Raw genomic sequence first — 21,842 nt, 5'->3', positions numbered from 1 at the left:
GTACAGTTCAATGGCATGGCCACCTGCATTGTGCTATTTTGCAGGTAAATTATCAACTGTGAAACTACAGTCTCAGACAACTGGACCACTTGACAGGAAGGATAACGTGTTCTTAGTAACAGAACAACGCAGATTACAACATATCTGTACAAAGTCTTGGGAGTACTCTATGAGCACTTTTGATGACTTCCTCTCTTGACCGTAGTATCCACTAACATGCCATTATCTTCTCCTTCTTGTCTTCCAGCCGTGACAGAATGTTCACACTGCAAAAACAAGCTCCAGTACAGTGCTAAGATTGACAACAGATACTCTGTGAGTGAATGGATACACCGTGATAATGCTATGTATTATTGATATACAGTACATAAGATTATAGGAGTGTTTTTATTTCTCGACATTACAGTCCATACAGTACTCCCAGCAGTGGTGAAGAGCCCATATCCAGTCATTGGTGAAGACGACCCATATGGACTGGACCCAACTGTCATCAAGGAAGAAACTTTTTCTATGTAACTTTAGCACCACTTAGCGGCCATTTAAATATACAACATCCTTTAATTATGTGACCAAACAAGGAACTTGTATTCTATTTTCTCAGGCTTTGTGATTTAATTATAGAATCCTTTAAAATGCATAGAATGTTTTTCACTGATCTGACAAAGGTGGAAACAATGCACTAAAACCCTTAACATGAATAATAGAGGAAGTAAATATTAAGAGTATTTGAACAGAGCATAAGAAACATTGCCATGATTTTGCTGTAGTGCAAGAACAAGGGGGTAAATTAGTTTCCCCATTCCAAAAATACCCGTGGTGACACTACTAGTCTATGTGGATTCCAAACAATTTAACCATTTTCCCTCACTAATAATCTAATTTCAGTGACACAGAAAAACCATAGGTGAATTAATATCCAGATCTTGTTAGAATTAGTATACAATTAGAGATGATGGTTTAACATAGAAATCACATGTATGGTCAGTAGTCAAAGACAGAGAACTGTAATTCCCATGTGATTCCATAGAAAAGTTCTGTGATCAATGCTACATAGTTGTATGCATAACGTTAAGAATACTTACATGGTTTTATCTACTTTAACCAATTAAAACACATAAAGTAATTGACTTGTTTGTAGAAGTGCACCGACAATCTGTTTTATAGGAAATTATGCACAAATATAACATCTGAATTAAATTTGTGCAAATTTGTAGTCTTTCAGTTTCAGAGTAGCTCTTTCAGTAGGATATAGTGGCAAAAAAGACATTTTCACAGTGCAGAGCCTCCAACCACAGCGATGACTCTACTTATAAAGCTCTACAGAGGTGCATAAAAAAGACAAACAGAACATTTTAGAGCTTTAATTTGAATTTCAAGCTCCACATTTTTGTCGTTTGTTTCTTCCCCATAACATTTGGATTTCGCAAGAAAAACCATATGGTTTTTGACCACACTGTCACACAGTTGTTCTCCACAGTTCACCTCATGGCCTGCTCCTCAGTCTTCCCCTCACCCTTGTCATCCTGTCCCTAATGGAGCCCTTGTTCTCAGGGTGTAGGGTTGATGAGGTGGGGTGTTGTGGTGTTAGACCCACAGTCGACGTATTCAAACGTGTCCAGGGAAAGCTGCTCGAAGTGGGCCAGGTAGTAGACAGTCATTGACATCCTGAGGGAGGAGGATGGTTACAGATTATACAATTGTTCATCTAGTATTTATCAAATGTAATGATAATTTATGTAATTGTACCAGACTTAGGTCAGCCAGCTATTATTATTTCCTAACCGCAACCATGAAATAAACTCTCTCTTAAACCATCACTGTAAAAACTGGGCCATGTTAACAAGCAATACAGCCCTTTTATATCCCTTCCTCAGAGTTTAACCACTAATAAGATATAAATAGGTCAGTCTCTGACCCCATTGGTTTACTAGGTGGGTGAAGTTGTGTGTCGGTTTATCATCAAAACATTGAACTATTATGGTATTACATTTTTTTTCCACTGAACACAGATTCAACATGATTCTTGTTCATTGTTGAATATATGCATTATAATCTAAATGGATAATATGTGGGAGCAAAGCTACATTTGGGGGGTGTTTTACCCATACTGACTGACTGGGCACATACTCACTGAAGATGGACAAATAACGTGTGGATCTGGATCGTAGATTTCTTGCAGTAATTGCTGGGAAGAATAAGTAGGAGAAAATCATGAATAACTTCAGGATTTCCTTATGAAAGATAGGATTTCAAAAACAACCCACTGGGCACAAACTAGTTGAATTAGCGCTGTTTCAATGTAATTTGACAACGTATTGTGACGTGAAATCTATGGAAAATACATTGATTTGAAAAGAAGTCATCAACTGTTGTTTTGAGGGTGAAATTTCAACAACAGGATTATGTATGTCATCATGGTAACCACATTTGAGACATTGTATAAAATTTTGAATTTGTACCTTTAAAACAAAGTCAGAACTTCAATGTTATATCCACTATCAGAAAAAAAAAAACAATAGGCTGGGCAGCACCTCCTACTGAAGAATTCATCCATCTACAGCTACCCTTGAGTCTCCCATTCAGGGTTTTAACCAAGCCCAGCTTAGCTATGAGATTTGTCATTGACTATTACCAATGTGCTATCGTGACAATTATTATTGAGAGATCTCCACTTTAAAACAAAATAAATTCACTGTTGCTATCAAAGTCATTCCAAAGGGTAGGTTTAACAGAGTAAATTCAAATATGATCATACTTTAGCACTTATCAATGATGCTATTTAGGCCTATATCACATTTGCAAAGTCATCAACAGTTGTTTAAATTCAACCTAGAATTAAGCTAAAAATAGACAATACAATAGGCCTAGCGTTTCAAGCTCTGATCGACTTCAAATTGAATGAGATGCACCTTCTACTTGATAGCACATCTGTGCCAATGACTTAATCTGGCTGTAATTCCAAATGTATAATGTGTGTTGGATCTCCATCTTAACCAAAAAGTTCAAGAATAGGACTAAATAAATTCAAACTTTATTTAAAGTGAATTGAAAGTTTAATTTAATCATATTCTTAAATTCAGATTTTTGGTTAAGATGGCTTCATGAATACAACATTGTTAATTTGTAGACAAACTGGAATTAAAACCAGACTAAGACAGTGGCACAGATGGAACTATCCAAGCAGATGATTAAAACCTTCTTCAAACATCTCATGTAGGCTTACCCTTTGCTTGACATTTTGTAACCATGTAAATCTCTCAGACAAGGTGATTTTTATCAATATAGTCACCTCTATTTACTCAGATTCTAAAACTCGAATTAGCATCAATGTAGACTTCATGCAAAACTACAAATCCCTGCACGTCATCTCTAGCTGACACCTTTGCTAACAAGTAGTGTTAATTTAAAACTTGCACAAGAAATATATTAATTACTACATATAGATAGTTAATCCAAAGATTCTTACTTTTGCCTCGATTTGGCAGTCTCATCCAGATCATCATGGCATTTGTAGTTCTGTATGATGTTAGCTGCTAATGTGGCTTAGCGTTTAATTTTTTAGGGGTAAATACAGGCAAATATATTGATATGTCACAGTCCTAGAGACTACACGGTTATCAAAAATATCATGCCAGGGTAAGCCTATACGAAACACAGCCCTTATTTTAATTGTTTCTAAAATCCCCTATGGGAAAAATGAATTGTGGAAAAACGATTGGAACCATTTCCTTGCTTGACTGCTAAGTTTTATGGGAATTATGATTCATACTGTGGTACTCTATGGGACTAAGCCAGTGGCTCAGATGGAACTAGCCAAGCAGCAGATCCAGGTAACTGCCAAAATAATGGAAACACTTGCGTAAACGAGGGATAAAATTAATATTGAAACCGGTATCCGGAGTGAATTAAGCAATTAACATCGCCATCATGATAATGGTCATGTATAAAAATGCTTGGCAGGCCACTATTTTGGCTACGCCCAATAGGATAATAAGTACCCCATCCACAGGGCACGAGTGGTCACTGTATGGTTTGATGAGCATGAAAATGAGGTGAACCATATGCCATGGCCGTATCAGTAAGCAGATCTCAACCCAATTAAAACACTTATGGGAGATTCTGGAGTGCACCTGAGATGGCGTTCTCCAAAAACAACACACCAAATTACAGAATTTCTCATGGAAGAATGGTGTCGCATTCCCAGAGTTTCAGACACTTGTAGAATCTATGCCAAGGTGCATTGAAGCTGTTCTGGCCCAACACCCTATTAAGACGCTTTAGGTTGGTGTTTCCTTTATTTTGACAGTTACCCATACCTCTCCTTTAAAAAAAAAATTGATATTTGGTTGCGTTGTCAACCAAACAATTCAATATTACTTTTGTAATACAGTAAATTGCTTAAAGTTAAGGCTATCTTACAAGAGAACGTAACATTTAACCTTAAAATGAGTAACATATCCAAGGCCACATTGAGGATACTGTAACTATACATTTCTTATGTAACCATATAAAGTCTGCATGTTCAAAAAGCACGCATAGGTCCTCACAGGTCTGTGGAGATCTTCACAAGTTCTGTCATCTGTGCAGAATATCAAAAGGCATTGATCAGTTGCACCATATACTTTTAATGTAATCTCAACTGCAATCTAGGCCATTTGGTTCTGCTTTTAAAAGAAGTGCAGTGAAAACCATCTGTTTTATCAATAAACAAAATATGACATTGCCTTCCCATTTGAACTTTGCTGGGCTTTTAAAATGGTTGAAAGCACAGTGATATACATTTGGGGTGACGACAACCAAAAATCGAATTGTTATTCCAATGGAATTTGGTTGAAAGCATAGTGACAACACAATGGAAATTCATCTAACTTTTGGCTGTCTTTTTGAGTGGGTAAATATAGGTTGAAATCTTATTAATCAACATGTTAACCAAATTTTAACCAAGTATCCACGTTAAAAAGACATGGGTGTGCCCGGTGGGAATGCTTTTGACTACTTTCAGTCCAGAGGCACTTTCATTTTGTGAAAAGGAATTGCTACTGCTAGTGACAATTAGCCTGCAACACATGGAAAAAAAATGGAGATGGATTGCACATGCCAGTGCTCCCAGCTAAGCAGGTTATGCTAGTTTATGTACTTTTGTAAGACAAATACTTAATATCTGTTCAAACATTTGATAGTCATGCCTCAAAGTTGCTCTAAATACACAAAAAAAACATTTACAGTTTTGCTCAGTCTATATACATTATTTAAACCTAGCCAAGAAAAAGGAAGAGAATAACTGTCTGTAGAGCACACAAAATAAATTCTCACATTTACAGCGAATGAGTTACATTACTTTCACATGACAACATGCCACAATCAAAATAAGCCAACTTTACAGCACAACTAAATTAAAAGGACTGCGTCACTATATTGTAAGTGTGTTACCATGGCACTTTGTGTAACCAAACAGCCACAAAAGCAGCTTTATGTCTCACTACTGACGCGATGGAATAATCAGCACCAGACATAATTTAACCAAGGTTATACTTGTACTTACTTCAGACCCTCCTCCACTAGCGTGACAGGAATCTCAAAGGCAAACTGTCAGGGGAAATAATGAAGAGCGTTAGTGAGTCAAGTAACAATATTTAGAGGCTTTCAGAAGCTAACATCTCCGCAATATAGGAGTTGGTAATGATGGGAGGTGCTCACCGTTTTGTCCGTGAGTGGTTTGACGGTGGTGACATTTTTCATATCAGCCTTGCCCACAACCGTTTTATCAAAAAGAGCCTGCACTGTCAAGTTGTAGGCCTGAACTGTAAAGAAGTTGTCATTGGTAATATTCAGGATGTTCTGTGATGGGAGAGAGACAAGGCGATTATTACATTCATCTCCAAAAACACTCCAGTGATGCAGAGGAAGAGACCAATACTTTTATGGCATAGCCCAGATAGAAACCGACTGTGTGGCATATGAATGAATAAGGCCAATGAGGTCTCACCGTGATGTTCATTTGGACAGTGGTCGGGGTGAAGTAAACATAGACAGACTCGACAGCCCCGGGTGAGAGGATGACACTGCGAGGAAACAAGAAGAAGAGGACCAGCGAACTGACCAGCAGGCACAGCGTCACCGACACAGTGACATACAACTTCCTGTAGGGGGACATGATATGTACAAGTTGAGTATTGATTGAAGGCCCAGTGCAGTCAATATGTTTTTTTTTCTTTGTTTAATATCACATTGTACAACAGCTGATGAAATTAACACTGTAAAAGTGTGCTTTTTTTTTGCTGGTTGAAAATGTAATCTACATAGGATGTTCTAATCAGCAGGTTTGCATGGGCAGGTGTTTTATATTTCCATGGTGACATCACCATGTGGTTAGTAGACCAATAACAAAAAGCTCCAAACCTCTGCAAATAACAGCTAGTTTTCCTCTCTCCAGTCATGCTGCATTCAACTGCTAGTTGGAACTAGAAAACTCTAAAATGTACAACTTGCTAACTGGTTGTTATACATGTGCTGCGTTCAAGGAATCAGCAAGCCGGGTGTTCCGACTAGCATGTGAACGACCACATTGCTAGAGAAAGTTTAGCTAAAAAGCTTGTTAATGGAAATCTATTACAGTAAGTTAATTCATTGTTACCCTGCATTGCATTGGCCATTTTAACATACCACAAGTGTTTTCATGCAGTATACACAAAACACACCTAGATACAGATGCCCACTCACGGAACACAATAATACTTTGCACACACTGAGCATCTCTACACACCATAGACTTAAAAGACCTAAATGCTGCATGTGGGAAATAAAACAATTGTTGCTGTAAATCTCAACAAGGTCTTACGTGTGTCGTGGTTTCAGCCTCTGATCGGAGCAGGGGATCACTGCCACCAATTTGCTCTCCTGACCTCGTGGGATGCGGCCCGTGCCCTGGCAGGTTGGGCAGTCCAGTGTTTCCTCAGAGTGTCTCCTGTTAGAGGTCTTTCTCCTGTCCTGCTGGGGTACGATGGCCTGCTCATCATTCTCACTGGGTTGACTGGAACCAGCTCCCATGTCTACTAAAGAGACAGTCATATATACAGGTAACTGCCAAAATAATGGAAACACCAATATCAGGTGTCTTAACAGGGCGTTGGGCCACTACGAACCACCAGAACAGCTTTAATGCACCTTGGCATAGATTCTACAAGTGTCTGGAACTCTATTGGAGGGATGCGACACCATTCTTCCACAAGAAATGTCTAAATTTGGTGTTCTGTTGATGGTGGTGGAAAACGCTGTATAAAGCGCTGCCCCAGAATCTCCCATAAGTGTTCAATTGTGTTGAGATTTGGTTACTGAGACACACACACACACACACACACACACACACACACACACACCTGCGGGGAAACATTTGACTCCCATTCAAAATCCTATTTTCCCTAACCTTAACCCCCCCCCCCCCCCCCCCTAGAAATAACCTTCTATTTGTGGTGACCTGCAAATAGTCCCCAGTTGGGCACATTTGTTTGTTTACAATTCTTGTGGGTACCAGTATGCACTCCTGAGACCCCTCTTTCAAAGTCACTGAGCTCTCTTCTAGCCAAAATAATAGGCAACCATTTTTTTTATATGACCCTAAGCATGATGGGATGTTAATTACTCAATTAACTCATCTGCTTTCAATATACTTTGTATCCCTCTTTTACGCGAGTGTTTCCTTTATTTTGGAAGTTGCCTGTAATGTTAGTTGCTTCACATCAATATAATGATACTTTACTATTTGATATTTGTGACAAAGGATTATATTTTATGTATGTATGTATGTATGTATATTGCTGACTTGGTGGATTTCAATGGAGATTATCTTAAATGCATACAATTAGACGATGTCTAACTTCGCAGACACCATAAATATGAACCAATTAGATCGAATTCGGCTTTGTCCATACATCAAACATTTTATGTGAATTAAGACTACAATTTAGCAAATAACCGTGGGCGAACGTTAGTTTTAATCTAAACAGAAATTTGACTACGCATTTATAACACTCCGCATACAAGTATTGTGATAAGTTTCGTTTCTCTGCCACCCCTGAAGAAAACAACTTGTTTCACTGTGTTTACTTGCCTTGTTTATGGGGTGTTACGATTTATAATGACGGCGCCGACATCAAGATTATCTGTAATCTAACTCCACACAATACGCCTCACAGCAGTCGTGAAAATGGTCTAATATTCTTCTTATGTTGGTCACATACTCACTGAGCAGTGGAGCAATTCCCTATCCAGATGAAGGTGACGCAGCGTAATTTTGCTGCCACCTATAGGAAAGAATTAAAGCGGCTATATGTAACTTTTTGGGGAACACGAACAAACTCAAAGAGGAGTACTCGATCTGTAATTTTCATCGAAGGGAGGTCTAAGAAGTGTTCTATTTTTATGCTTCCCGTGATTGTTTTATTTTCGAGTCTTTTACTTTCAGTTTTGTACACCAGCTTCAAACAGCTGAAAATACAATATTTTTAGTTATGGAAAATATTTCAGTGGTTTAGAGGGTACAATTATTATTTACACTGCACTTGCTAGTAGTCAAACTGAAAATAGACAAACGTTAGCAACCAGAAAATGGCGGAACAATTTCTGCATAGTGCATCTTTAATAGGTATACTCCCATTTATTCAAAAAAGGAGTGACATCTAAGTGTAGTGATTTTTATTAGAGACAATATATTTGTACATCACAGGTAGCCTATGTCTTTTAATTGCCTGGGAACCCAACATAGAATTGCATTGAATTCTAGGTCGGCAGAAATGAGCGTTTGAACCAGGAAAGTTTGCTTTCACGATCTCTACAAGCCAGAATGTTGAATAAAATTATATTTTTACGTACTTTACCGGTTGTCTTTGTGGTCCTTTTGGTGGAAAGAATGTCAGACAGTATCCACAGGGAAGTAGAATTACATTCAGATTTCACATGAAGCATGAGCAAAACCATGTAAACACGTGCACGAGCTCGGCAAGTAATGCATGTATTTTTATCATGTGTGCATGCCGGTAAAGTACATTAAAATATAATTTATTCAACATTCCGGCTTGTGTAGAGGTCGTGAGTATAAACTTTTCCTGATTCAAATGCTAAATTCTGCCGACCTAGAATTCAATGCAATTCAACGTCAGGTTCCAGGTAAATCTTAAGTGCAACACAGAAAGAGTTCAAACAATCTGCACATTATCCCTCCCAAAAAGTTCTCACTCTTCACCCTCTATGAAAAGATCCTGCCCATATATGGAAGGTATGAATGTTTCAAGTACATGTAGACATTTATGAATCGCACTGTTTCTGACCTCCATTAACCTGCCTTAATTTCTGACATATAGTTTTCCACTGTGGGAAATGCTTACTTGAATTAAAAAGACCACAATCCTTATTGTCCTTGAATTCAGTTTCTCTTTTGACACCCTAAAAGTTGACTCAAAAGTGGCAATAAATCAGATACCATCACCTGGTAGGACTGTACATTTGAGTCATTTAGCAGACACTTATCCTTTGGTAAGACCCTAACCCTAAGAACCATTAAGACTGCACTATTCCAAAATAGGGTCAATTCAACGTGTTGTTGTATTAATGATTTTTACCAACATCCATTTGCTACATTATATGACTGCCCACTGTAAGTGTTAATTCTTTTTCACAATGCTCACAACTGTGTCAATTTCCCCTTAATTTCCCCTTAAGCAAACCTTTCCAGTATCTTTTCTTCAAATATAAACATATTAGTACAGTGGAAATTCAAGCACAATGACGTGAGCAAGCTTCAACCAGAAGAACATAGGCAAATCTTCCTTTACATTTCAGAAACAGCCCTCAAGCAATCAAGTCTAAAACAAAAAATCTTTTAACAACAATTAGCTCCTAGGATCACCGTTATTGGAAAATAATAAAAGCATTTCAAACTAGTTACATAATGCTTGATTTCAGCTTAAGTTCTGAAAGAACTTGACGTACATGTAAAAAAAAAGAATGATACCAAGTGGAACGAGTCAATGCTTTTGATATATCATGATCACCAGGCCCCCTGTATGGTTCTGAAAAGAACCCCCTCCCTCCGAGGACAATATTGAGCAGATTGAAGACATTTTGTAAAGGAGGTTAATTCATTTCTTGATAAAATCCCTTTAACAGGACATTAAAAATGATAACATCCTTCACTTCTTGACCAGCTAGTCTTTTGGGTTTGCATCAATATTTATTTCTTCCATGTGCAACAAAAGAAATCATTTGTATATTATATTTACATGATTTTTCTTTTTAAACCCAAATATACTCCTAGTTAAGAATGGTGATTAATATACCCTCTCAAAATGGAATTAAATGGAGTGCATCAATGTAATGGTCCTCATTTCAAAAAGACTTCAAGTGTACACCATTACGCACAAATATCCATAGCATGTTGTCAGCCATGGCACGACATCACAGGAAGTAGGGGAATGATTATCTTCAATCAATAAGACACGCACCGTGTCTACAGTACGCTGATACTTTGAACAGTTAAGCTGAGAAAGGTTTAAGCATGTGGGGGTGAGTGTTTGTGTGTGTTTTTAATTGCTGTGATCTGAACGAAGCATAGCGTTCTTCAACACTGACAGTCATTCACACTTGGAACGAGGACCCTGACGTGTCCACTATTCAAACACACTCTATGAAGTTGATTAACGTCATACAATGTTGACTATTGCCACAGCTTATAAAGTCCTATATGGTTCTGTCTCTCTGTGATAAATATTACACCCAACACCCCTTCAGCTAAGCTCACACCTTTTCCTGTAACTCTTGTTGAATATACAAGGTAATAATGGCTGCATATTCAGCCTGTATTCCAATCTATGATTTCAAGGGTGAGTATACTGTTTAACAGGAATGGCTTGGCGATAGCAACTTGTGATATGTTTGCCATTTGTTACCACAACAATGAAGGTGTTCTCCTGGAAAGAGTAGCCCACCTCATCCACCCCCCTTCTGTCTCCTCCTTTCCTATGCAAAAGCCAACAGCCAGAAACGGCCATGTTAAATGAATCTACATACATACATACATACATACATACATACATACATACATACATACATACATACTGTAGCTAATTGATAGTCTAAATATCCCAAAGTCCGTGGGAATGTCTCTAGGTCAAAAATCAGGATACCTCCTGTCAACTTGGGCCAAATCTAAGAGAGGAAGAAGAGACAAGAGGTCAAGGCATCAGAGGTTAAACCCATAACGCCACCCCCGCTCCTCTTTCTCCTCCTCCTCCCTCTCTCCTCAGTAGCGGGTGGAGTACCAGTCATTGTCGGTCATCTGGACCAGTTCGTTGACCACATCCAGCAGGTTGTAGTTGTGTTTCTTCAGCAGCCGCTGGTTGAGCGGCCGGTCACCAAAGCCCATCTCCACCAGCACCCCCATCATGGTGTCCTGGGTGGCTCCATCCACTGGGGGCTGCAGGAAGTACAGTATACTGTTTAAAATACACCTCCTAGATACTAACGACTCTGTTAGTCAGTAATGACATGTTAAAGTAGCCTCACAATGGTGGCATTCCAGTTCGATGTCTCAACCACCATGTTGATATGATATAGCAATCCTCTGAGATTGCAAAAAGGATGACCGTGAATGCTATCATTAACAGTAATGTAGGAAGTGAATGGAGGACTGACCTGCACAGGGCCAGGCTGCCCAGTGAACAGAGCCTTGTAGGCGGATGCTGCGACAGACAGGGCTCCTTTCACCAGGCCTCCAGTGATGCCTGGGTGCCTAGAAGGAACAAGACAGACAGAGAGGGCCAGGGAGTGAGTCTTACTGACACCATTTTGTTTCTGGTCAGCCAACACTAACATCATTAAATTGACATTCCACTTTAACAAATCTCTTTAACAAGAGAGATCTAGGAAAATATTAGCATCTGAACTGACTGAGTTGCACATCAGGGTCCCACCTAGGGTCTTCGGAGTTGTCTTCTGAGTCATCAGAAGCAGATGGGCTGTCTGGTTGGCTGTCTGGCTGCTTGGAACCTTTCAGACACAACCACAGAGATGACTGGTTGGTTATGTTCTGGGAAAAGGATATACCGATATGCTCATATGGATAAGTTGTAGAGCTCTAGAGGAGAGTGTATAGAAGGTGCTCTTTGACAAGAATGACTCCAAGCAGACCTCTCCTCCATAGCCATTGACCTAGTGCTTAGTACTTGCGTTCGTTAGAACCAAGCAGACATATTGTACTTCGATATTACCGCTGAATGCCCAGACAGAAAAAAAGGCACTGCAGCAAGCAGAAAACATTATTACTGTTAGGGCATTGTCGTCAGTTAGGCCCAACTGCCTTCATGTGACGAGCAAAAACGCTTTGTTTCCTTTAGTTGCTGGAACTACTGTTCAGTATGTGACCGTGTGTGTTCCTTACCATCCTCTGACTCCCCCGGCTGGTAGACCTCAGTCCTGTCCAGGGACTCCGCTGCTGCCTCGGTCTGATCATTGCCGTCTAGGCTGAAGACAACACCAACAATATACATTTACATTTTGGAACATCTCAGCAATTTAGCACTGTCAAAGTGTGTAATAGCACTGTCAACCTATTTCCAAGCACTGCTGGCCCAAGGTTTCTCACCTGGGTGTAAGAGCTGAGTTGAGCCGAGGGGGTGCCACCACCACAGGGGTTAGGGGCACGGCGTCCAACGTCTGGGAGGTGCACAGCATATCGTTAGCGCTGCTGGAGCCTGAAACCGTCTCTTCTGCTTCATCGTGCTCCCCCTCGGGAGTGGTACGGCCCTGGTGGTCAGGGTCTGTGGGCTTGTCGGGGGTGTCGCCAGGCTGGGAGAGGGCGGAGCTGTACATGGACTCTCCCAGCGGGCGGCTGGTGTCGAAGCAGTCAGGGAGGATGATGATGTAATCCTCAGATGAGGCAGAGGAGGAACGGCTGCGGGGGCCCCTGTTCCCCTCTGTCAACTCTCCTTTATCTTCGTCCCCGCTGGCGTCCACGCAGATGCTCTCGATGTCTGACTCCAGACCCTCATCTGCAAACGGTCAAACTATTTAATTGTTGTTTTTTACCTGACAACAGGGCCCAGATTTGAGCTCAAGTGGTATTTATCAACTAATCAACTAATTGAAAACAGGAGGATAAGTTGGGCCAATCACCTGGCATCATCAGCTCTGGTATAGCCATCTGGGGTGGTACTAGGGCTGTGAGAGGAGCCACAGGTAATATGTCCCGGGTTTTCTCCAACCTCGCCTCCAAACGCTTCTCAACACCTTTCCCTTTAAGAGAAGATGAGGCGGAGCCACCTTGCGCTGCTGGGCGGACCACTGTGAAGATCAGGGAAAGTAATTTTGGTTATACTATGTTATGGCCCTTAATCTGGTATTAACATAGGCTTAATATGGAACTAATTAATAAAAACTCACCTTTGCCGGGGCAGTTCCCACGCAGGGGTGTGTGGTCTGGGGCCTCCTCCAGTGTGAGCGAGCGCATCACCGTCTCACACACAAACTGAGTCCCGCTCATATCCTCCTCTCCCTCCTCCTGGGCTGGAACCCGGCCCCCCTCCGCCCCTGGCCCCAGGCCCTGAGACGGCTGTATGCTTTTGACTCCCTGGGCCTGATGGGCCTCTGCTTCCTCCTGGATCAACCCCAGGGTGGGCTTCTCCTGCAGGGGACCGTCATGGGGCAGTGGGGATATGCACGGGGTCATATCTGTGTGGAAGGGAAAGAGAGAATGAGAGAGACATTCAGAAAAAGAGAGAGAGACCCTAAGTGCAGTCAACTGATTAAGAACACCCTGCAGATTTAGCATGTGAATAGCAATGGAACGCTTACCTGCCGGGGTGTTGTTGGGCACGCTCTCTATTTCCTGAACAATGTTGATGTCCAGCAGCTCAAAGGAGAGTAAGTCCTGGGCTGTGAGCAGGTCCACAGAGGGAATGTAGTATTCTCCTTCGTCTTGGTCCACTGACATGAGTGCTTGGTCCCTAGAGGCTGCAGTACCAGACTTCCCACCCTTATCTGTGGAGAGGGGGTTCTTCCCCTGTAGAGCACCAGCAGATCGAAATATGTTACCCAGACAGAATACATACTTAACTGAGATTACTACCATCTTTTCCAGAGAACTACAGCACTGTATAGCAGTTTGGGATTGGCCACTGAGAACCAAAGTCAATAGGATGGGTGGACTTGCCTGAGGGGTGACGCAGGGCGACACCAGCACGCCATCTGCCATCACAGCTGCAGGGGCCAGGGGGTCCACCACAATGCTGCACCAGACGCGAGGGCCAAACTGCTCCCCACCGTGTGCCAGACGCCAGTGGGAGGTGTATGAGCCTTCCAGGGCTGGGGCGCATAGGGCCACACTTACCACGCCCACCTGACCTGGCTGCAAGAAAGGCACAGCCACCTCACGCCAGCGGTCACCCGACGCCACCGCCAGATTCCCCCACATGAACTTAAGCTGAAAAGGAGATGGGGGTAGAGAGAGAAAGAGACTGTCAATGTTATGCATAACTCTCATCGTCGTGTCCTCCTTTCTGCTAAGAGTACTGTGGCTGTCAATGGTAACCTCAGATAATGTGCATATCCCAGGTGCATCCTCATCCCATAATAGTACCTTGGTCTCAGAGCTCCAGCTCACGCTGCCAGTGTTTCTCATCTTCCAGTACTTGATGAACTTGGTGCCCGGGCGAAGACGAGTCCCATCAGGCAGGTTCTCATCCAGGAACAGGGCTGTCATGGCTGGCACCACCAGAGGGCAGGGTCGCTTGGGACGTCTAGTGGACACAGCGCCAAAATACACTATTAAACCACAGAACATCTCTACAAAGCACAACTCTCGCTGTCCTTCGCCTCCTTTTGACAGCAGTCTAACTACAGAGACAAGACCTGTGCCTCTCACTGATTTGACCTTAAGATACTGCTTTCAAGGCTTTGTATTCAGTGTATCTCCTTTCATCTAATTTTGGTGAACTGTCCCTTTAAGACGTACTCTGGGCTGTTGGCCTGGGTGGCCCTGGGTTGGAGCAGGACGGGGGAGGAGCTCCCGTCGCCAGCGGCACTCCACTGCAGGCCCCTCCTTTCCATCTTCAGCTGCTTCCTGATCTCCTTTACCTCGGCCTTCAGCTGACGCTTCTCAGCCTTCAGACGCTGCTTCTCCGCCTTACGGAAGCTCCGGTCCCCTCGCCGGTAGAACCTGGGGACAAGGTAGGGAAGGGGAGAATGCAAGGGTTTCTGATTGGCCATCATAGGACAGATAAAGTTCTGACAACTTTCTGATGACAATGATCATTGTAGGATTGAAAATTACAAACACAAAACAACACCCCAAATGGAGAGCCATTTCTCATATCAAACGATAGCAGCCCCATAAACAAGAATTAATTCACATTGGCACCCCATAAGCATTAAATTAGGTTCCAAAAAGTGAATATTTAACTGTTACAATATGTAATATTTTCCAACCCTGGTCTTACCTGCTGTGGTCTGGGGCTGGTGAGCCGTGCTCAGGGATAGAGAGGGGTGTTCTGGCTCTCACCAGGTTGTGGCTGGGGTCGTGGGAGAAGCTGCAGGGCTCACACAGTGTGCAGGACGTACACACACTGGGAAAAAGAAACCAGACATTCAGGGAGCGGCACACCAAACAAAGGCCCTTCTGATGATTTTAAACTGATCTTCTTTGGTTTCGCATACTGAAGAAATGGAAATGACAACTGATCGAAGGAATTTGTTTGTTCTGGAGCAACACAATGTATGTTGGAGGCACTAAATTAAAAGTAAGTGGGAGTAGGCTATTTACAAAAACATGTAAGAAATATCTGATTACATTGGTGTTTATTTACCTTTACTCACATTTTAACTAATTCACATTTGTCAATGTCCTCCCTAGTCTTTCTCGAAGCCACCTCTCTTCTCCTCCTCCCCTTCTCACCTGCACTGGTATCCTCCCCCAGCGGTCTGGCCCCGGCAGCTGCTGCAGGCAGGGGTGGAACTAGGACCCCCAGGCAGGGTGGAGGAGGTCACCTCAGGGATCTGGGCCTCAGCCCCAATGGGCTTGTGGATGCAGCACTGGCCCGAGAACTCCCGACAGATCTTCTCCACTGCCTCCCTCACTACTTGGTCTTTGAACTGGATGACGAGAGTTTGGGTTACTGGTTAGCTAGTGAGTTTAATTTCAATCTATAAAAATATACACATACAACCATATAATGTCAAGGTTAAGTGGTATGATTCTAAACAGTACATTCATTGACGATAAAACCACAGTCATTTCCAAATCATCTCCTCACCTTCTCCATGTAAGATGTAAACCATGCTGGAGGTGTCTTATCTTCCTCTTTGGTCCCCTTTAGTTCTTTCATGATCACCTTGGAAACCAAAGTAGAAACACATCGGTGAGAAATCAGACAAATAAGTCATATTTATTTTTAGAACACGCAATGATTTAGTTTGGTCTTTACTTGTATTAAATGAATACCTAATGACACATTCATCCAATTTGAAAGAATTAGCTATATAAGAGTAATAGTGCTGAGCGATTAGTACTTTGAGGTCAGTTGGGTTTGGTTTTGAATCGATTATAAAAACAACATTAAATACACTATGCATTATGTGGGTTGAATGCTGTAACACAGAATAAAGCAATGAATAAAAATCCCATGATGATGGTAGTGACTGCCCATTACTGCTTATCAACCATCATTTATTCACCATACATTAATGAAATATTTCAGTTGTTGTGTATATTACATTTGTTTTATTACTTTATTATTTCAAGTCATCTCATCTCTATGTAGCTGCTGCCTATGCAGTCTGACAAAATCTAAAAATGTAGTTCTTCAAAGTAAATAAGGCATACTTTTATGACTGCTAAATAGCCACTACCAATCACTTAGATCGTGTATTTTCTGGTAGATACCCCACGAAGCGTTGCTCTCTATATCACCTCACGCAATGGATCTTGGTCATTGTAGTTAATTACCGCATTTTATGCGCTAACCTATGTAGAATATTGGCCTGTTGGAATCTACAACTCCTTCCTACATCACACAGTTCAGGCTGGATCTAATTTATCTCTAGAGAATGTGCGCATTGAGCTCACAGAAAAAAATGAACGAAATGGAATTCAAATATATATATGTATATATAAAAATATATTTTTACACATTTATTTAACCATTCAAGTCAGTTAATAACAAATTATTATATTACAATGACAGCCTACCCCGGCCAAACCCTTCCCTAACCCGGACGACGCTGGGCCAATTGTGCGCTGCCCTATGGGACTCACGATCACGGCCAGTTGTGATACAGCCCGGGATCGAACCCGGGTCTGTAGTGACACCTCTAGTACTGCGCGGCAGTGCCTTAAATCGCTGCACCACTTGGTCCCTATAATTTAACCAACATTGGTAAATTAGTTGTTTAAAAACCAAAACATAACCAAAATGTTGGTTAATCGCTCAGCACTATTTAGTAGGAAGTATACAGTAGTGTGCATATCTATAGCTCTGTCCTTACCATGCCCTGTTCGGGGACAGCAGCCTGGACCTTCCGGCTCACCACTTGAGCCAGGGTTGGGCAGTGCTGTGGGGGACGGAACCCTCTCTTGGGCTCCCCTCCACTGGCCTTGGCTGGCACACGCGTGGGCTGACCCCTGGTCTCATACACATTCATGTGCAGCCGGTTCCCTTGCCTGGATGCACTCTGATGAAATCAACAGAGGAATGTATTGCTTTGTTACTGAAAGGTGTATTTTGGATCCTGCCTCAGGTAACAGTTCCACTTCACTTGAACCTTTTGTCATCATAAGGCCTAAGCAGGGACAGGAGTCAGATTTAAGTTACCACCTACCTTTAATGCCTCCTCATACTCCACTAGAAGAGGAAAAATATAATTATTGGACATGTTACATTGAGCAACTAATTAATATTATGTTTGGTACAAAATAAATGTGTTTTACTACTCACTTTGGCTGTTTATGGATACCTGAAACACAAAACAGAAATGTATTGCAACAACATTGTAATAGCATTGTATTACCAGTCCCAACAAATTAACATTGCCGTAACCCTTCGCTCACTCACCTCCTCATTCTCCTCATCAAAATAAGTAACTTGTAGATTACACAGGCCAAAGGACCTTTTCACCTGTAGACAAAAGACACAATCTATAAACCAACCAGTGTATTACATGATTCAGCAAGCTGTATCTCAGACAAAGGACAGGCGCCTCCAAATGGAATAAAAGTGATCCTTTCAAGAAGAGCCAAAAATCAATCATGTTATCACGGTTATATTTAGGCTATGCCGTAGTATCCCATATTTGCTCATTGAATGAACAAGCAGGGCTATGATGTAGCATATGATGCCTGAAAGGAAAATTGATAGGTCTCCTTGAAGGCAATGCCATGGCAACATGGAGACACAATGGCATTTTCAATGAGGATGAACTCCGTGACTGGTGACTGACGGACAGCAGAGTGACAATGGAGTCTGAGCTTGCTGCTGCCAGGAGATTCAGAGGCAAACAGTCTCATAAACTCTCCATATAGGAAAAACAACAACTGGCATCTACCATTCAGTCTTGCACTCACTGAAATTAAGATTTCCCATTTTACTGTGGGAAGAAAGAGAATGCAGCCCATTGCAAGATATTTTATTGCCTTGCTTTGGAAAGTGACACATCTTGGCACAAGGGGATGTTGTCAGATGAGGTGGCTTGGCTCAAATGTTTATTTTGACATCATATGGCTGGGCTGTTAAACTCTGGAGTGAGAGACGGAACCCTCAAGTGTCAGACTCGCCCTCGAATCAATACCACCCACAATGACGTCAAAAAGACTATAGTATTATCATGAACCAAGCTATCATAGGCGAGTAACATGTTCTGTTGTGGTAGTTATGAAAAGGAAATGAGAACCACAGAGAACTAGCAACATTAACTGTAGCACGCAGTGTAGCCCTCCATCTCAATAGCCTGACTGTTGTTAATAAAGTGTCACTGGGTTAAATATGAATTAATCCCAAAATGATGCAACTGAATAATAGATGATACTGGGGAATTTTTTGTATATATATCTTTTTACCTTTATTTAACTAGGCAAATCAGTTAAGAACAAATTATTATTTACAATGATGGCCTACCAAAAGGCCTCCTGCGGGGGAGGGGGCTGGGATTATTTAATTGTTTTATTTAAAAAATAATAATAATAATTAAATATAGGACAAAACACACATCACGACGAGACAACACAACACTACATAAAGAGAGACCTAAGACAACAACATAGCATGGCAGCAACACATGACAACTAGAGGTTGACCGATTAAATCGGAATGGTCGACTAATTGGGGCCGATTTCAAGTTTTCATAACAATCGGTAATCTGCATTTTTGGACACCGATTATGGCAGATTACATTGCACTCCACAAGGAGACTGCGTGGCAGGGAGACTACCTGTTATGCGAGTGCAGCAAGGAGCCATGGTAAGGTGCTAGCTAGCATTAAACTTATCTTATAAAAAAACAATCAATTTTAACATAATCACTAGTTAAACTAGTAATATCATCAACCATGTGTAGTTATCTAGCTTGTCCTGCGTTGCATATAATCGATGAGTTGCCTGTTAATTTATCATTGAATCACAGCCTACTTCGCCAAACGGGTGATTTAACAAGCGCATTTGCGAAAAAAGCACTGTCGTTGCACCAATGTGTACCTAACCATAAACATCCATGCCTTTCTTAAAATGAATACACAAGTATATATTTTTAAACCTGCATATTTAGTTAATATTGCCTGCTGACATGAATTTATTTTAACTAGGGAAGTTGTGTCACTTCTCTTGCGTGCTGTGCAAGCAGTCAGGGTATATGCAACAGTTTGGGCCGCCTGGCTCATTGCGATCTGTGTGAAGACCATTTCTTCCTAACAAAGACCGTAATTCATTTGCCAGAATTATACATAATTATGACATAACATTGAAGGTTGTGCAATGTAACAGCAATATTTAGACATAGGGATGCCACCCGTTAGATAAAATACGGAACAGTTCCATATTTCACTGAAAGAATAAACGTTTTGTTTTTTAAATGATAGTTTCCGGATTTTACCATATTAATGACATACGGCTCGTATTTCTGTGTGTTATTATATTATAATTAAGTCTATGATTTCATAGAGCAGTCTGACAGTGGTGGTAGGCAGCAGCAGGCTCGTAAGCATTCATTCAAACAACACTTTCCTGCATTTCCCAGCAGCTCTTCGCTGTACTTCAAGCATTGCGCTGTTTGACTTCAAGTCTATCAACTCCCAAGATTAGGCTGGCAATACTAAAGTACCTATTAGAACATCCAATAGTCAAGGTATATGAAATACAAATGGTATAGAGAGAAATAGTCCTATAAAAACTACAACCTAAAACTTCTTACCTGGGGAATATTGAAGACTCATGTTAAAAAGGAACCACCAGCATGTTCTGAGCAAGAAACTTAAACATTAGCTTTTTTACATGGCACATATTGTACTTTTACTTTCTTCTCCAACACTTTGTTTTTGCATTATTTAAACCAAATTGAACATTATTTATTTGAGTCTAAATAGATTTTATTTATATATTATATTAAGTTAAAATAAGTGTTCATTCAGTATTGTTGTAATTGTCATTATTACAAATATATATTTATTTATTATAATCTTTTTTTCTTCTTTAAAAAAAAAATAATCCGCCGATTAATCGGTATCTGCTTTTTTTGGTCCTCCAATAATCGGTATTGGTGTTGAAAAATCATAATGGTCGACCTCTAATGACAACATAGCATGGTAGCAGCACAACATGGTAGCAGCACAAAACAGGGTACAAACATTATTGGGCACAGACAACAGCACAAAGGGTAAGAAGGTAGAGACAACAATACATCACACAAAGCAGCCACAACTGTCAGTAAGGTTCTGCTTAGTCTATTTTGACAGCCACTGCTTCATGCGCTCATACCAAGAATGTCACTGGTCATCTTTACTGTTGTTGTTGCCATTGACATGGTTACGACGCATGTATACTCATCTACGTGGATGCCCTCTACAGGGCAGGCAACAAATTAATTTCTAATGTATCTTCAGCACAATGTAGGCCTATTGTAATATATCCACTTTTATTAATAGCAGCGCCTCTTATTTTAGCATTGCTCAATATTATGTTGTTGCGACTGGGATGTTGTTGTAGTACTGATTTTGTGTTCGTTTAGATCGGTAGCTACTGTAACTACTAGCTAACACTAGGCCCTAATTGTTAAATATTAGATTGTCATAGCTAGAACAATGTTTTCAACTACAGGGTATCAATCATTTATACAAGGTATACAACATTTAGCAAATAAGCGGCCGGCGATCGATGGTTGATAGCTTTAGCTTCAGTAACAGCCTACCGTAAAGGTATGCCAAGGTGAATGCTGCTATGAAAACACCAGCGTCGTTATCCTTGCTTACCATGGCCTCCATTGACTCCCAACTCTTCGTCTCGGAACCTGACAGAAGAAAATTCTTCGCATTCCCCCTGAAATTCACCTTCAAATTGATGTAGAAGTCCATTGCTTCTTGTTTCTATGAATTAAAACATATCAAGGAAAACAAAAATGAATCACTGTTGCCGAGATAAATACAGATAGTCTGCCTTTATGGTATGTGATTTATCCGGATGAGGCGTCTTTTCTGTTTACATCACCAGCTATGTAAACACACCCATACGACCACGTGACAGAAACGCATATTTGAATCAATGTTGTGTAAAAATAAACACTGACACACAGTTAATGTAATACATGGACGTAACTTTT

The 21,842-nt window shown here is 41.1% G+C and overlaps 2 protein-coding genes across 8 annotated transcripts; both read right to left on the bottom strand.

Annotated features, from left to right (window-relative positions):
- Positions 1-375: 375 nt before the first annotated feature.
- LOC110486388 (transmembrane protein 106B) lies at positions 376-9,005 on the bottom strand. 6 transcript variants are annotated; one of them, XM_036941115.1, is made up of 7 exons: positions 8,869-9,005; positions 6,839-7,052; positions 5,987-6,140; positions 5,698-5,838; positions 5,543-5,586; positions 2,132-2,185; positions 376-1,665 (listed from the first exon to the last, which is right to left on the bottom strand). In XM_036941115.1, the coding sequence occupies exons 2-7, from the start codon at positions 7,045-7,047 to the stop codon at positions 1,548-1,550; spliced, it is 720 nt and encodes a 239-aa protein (XP_036797010.1). In that variant the 5' UTR covers positions 7,048-7,052; positions 8,869-9,005; the 3' UTR covers positions 376-1,547. The 6 variants fall into 6 exon arrangements, with proteins under 6 accessions (XP_036797010.1, XP_036797011.1, XP_021413611.1 ...); XM_036941116.1 differs by having other exon boundaries at positions 6,839-7,049; positions 8,869-8,974; XM_021557936.2 differs by lacking the exon at positions 8,869-9,005 and adding an exon at positions 8,242-8,361.
- On the bottom strand, positions 8,606-21,798 carry LOC110486386 (next to BRCA1 gene 1 protein). Of its 2 annotated transcripts, none has more exons than XM_021557931.2 (19): positions 21,496-21,798; positions 18,096-18,158; positions 17,979-17,997; positions 17,863-17,885; positions 17,530-17,715; positions 16,299-16,376; positions 15,941-16,137; positions 15,486-15,611; positions 15,002-15,205; positions 14,627-14,786; positions 14,201-14,470; positions 13,843-14,050; positions 13,432-13,719; positions 13,165-13,332; positions 12,635-13,040; positions 12,431-12,513; positions 11,964-12,039; positions 11,686-11,782; positions 8,606-11,467 (listed from the first exon to the last, which is right to left on the bottom strand). In XM_021557931.2, exons 1-19 carry the CDS (start codon positions 21,595-21,597, stop codon positions 11,294-11,296), a joined length of 2,928 nt encoding a protein of 975 aa, XP_021413606.2. In that variant the 5' UTR covers positions 21,598-21,798; the 3' UTR covers positions 8,606-11,293. The 2 variants fall into 2 exon arrangements, 1 of the variants encoding a protein (XP_021413606.2); XR_002468066.2 differs by having other exon boundaries at positions 11,329-11,467; positions 11,941-12,039.
- Positions 21,799-21,842: the final 44 nt, after the last annotated feature.

Source organism: Oncorhynchus mykiss, chromosome 13 (assembly GCF_013265735.2).
Source record: "Oncorhynchus mykiss isolate Arlee chromosome 13, USDA_OmykA_1.1, whole genome shotgun sequence".
Lineage (NCBI taxonomy): Eukaryota > Metazoa > Chordata > Actinopteri > Salmoniformes > Salmonidae > Oncorhynchus > Oncorhynchus mykiss.
The sequence above is the reverse complement of the archived record's forward strand: the minus strand, read 5'-3'. Positions and strand labels throughout refer to the sequence as shown.

What these genes read in the sequence shown, in the direction of transcription:
- LOC110486388 (XM_036941115.1), bottom strand. Translation starts at nt 7,047, where the DNA reads ATGGGAGCTGGTTCCAGTCAACCCAGTGAGAATGATGAGCAGGCCATC. An exon ending in CTAGTGGAGGAGGGTCTGAA is followed by an intron (nt 2,186 to 5,542) that starts GTAAGTACAAGT and finishes TATTCTTCCCAG; the next exon opens with CAATTACTGCAAGAAATCTA. An exon ending in ACGTTATTTGTCCATCTTCA is followed by an intron (nt 1,666 to 2,131) that starts GTGAGTATGTGC and finishes CTCCTCCCTCAG; the next exon opens with GATGTCAATGACTGTCTACT.
- LOC110486386 (XM_021557931.2), bottom strand. Translation starts at nt 21,597, where the DNA reads ATGGACTTCTACATCAATTTGAAGGTGAATTTCAGGGGGAATGCGAAG. An exon ending in GCCCAACAACACCCCGGCAG is followed by an intron (nt 13,720 to 13,842) that starts GTAAGCGTTCCA and finishes CCTTCCACACAG; the next exon opens with ATATGACCCCGTGCATATCC. An exon ending in GGCAGCCTGGCCCTGTGCAG is followed by an intron (nt 11,468 to 11,685) that starts GTCAGTCCTCCA and finishes TACTTCCTGCAG; the next exon opens with CCCCCAGTGGATGGAGCCAC.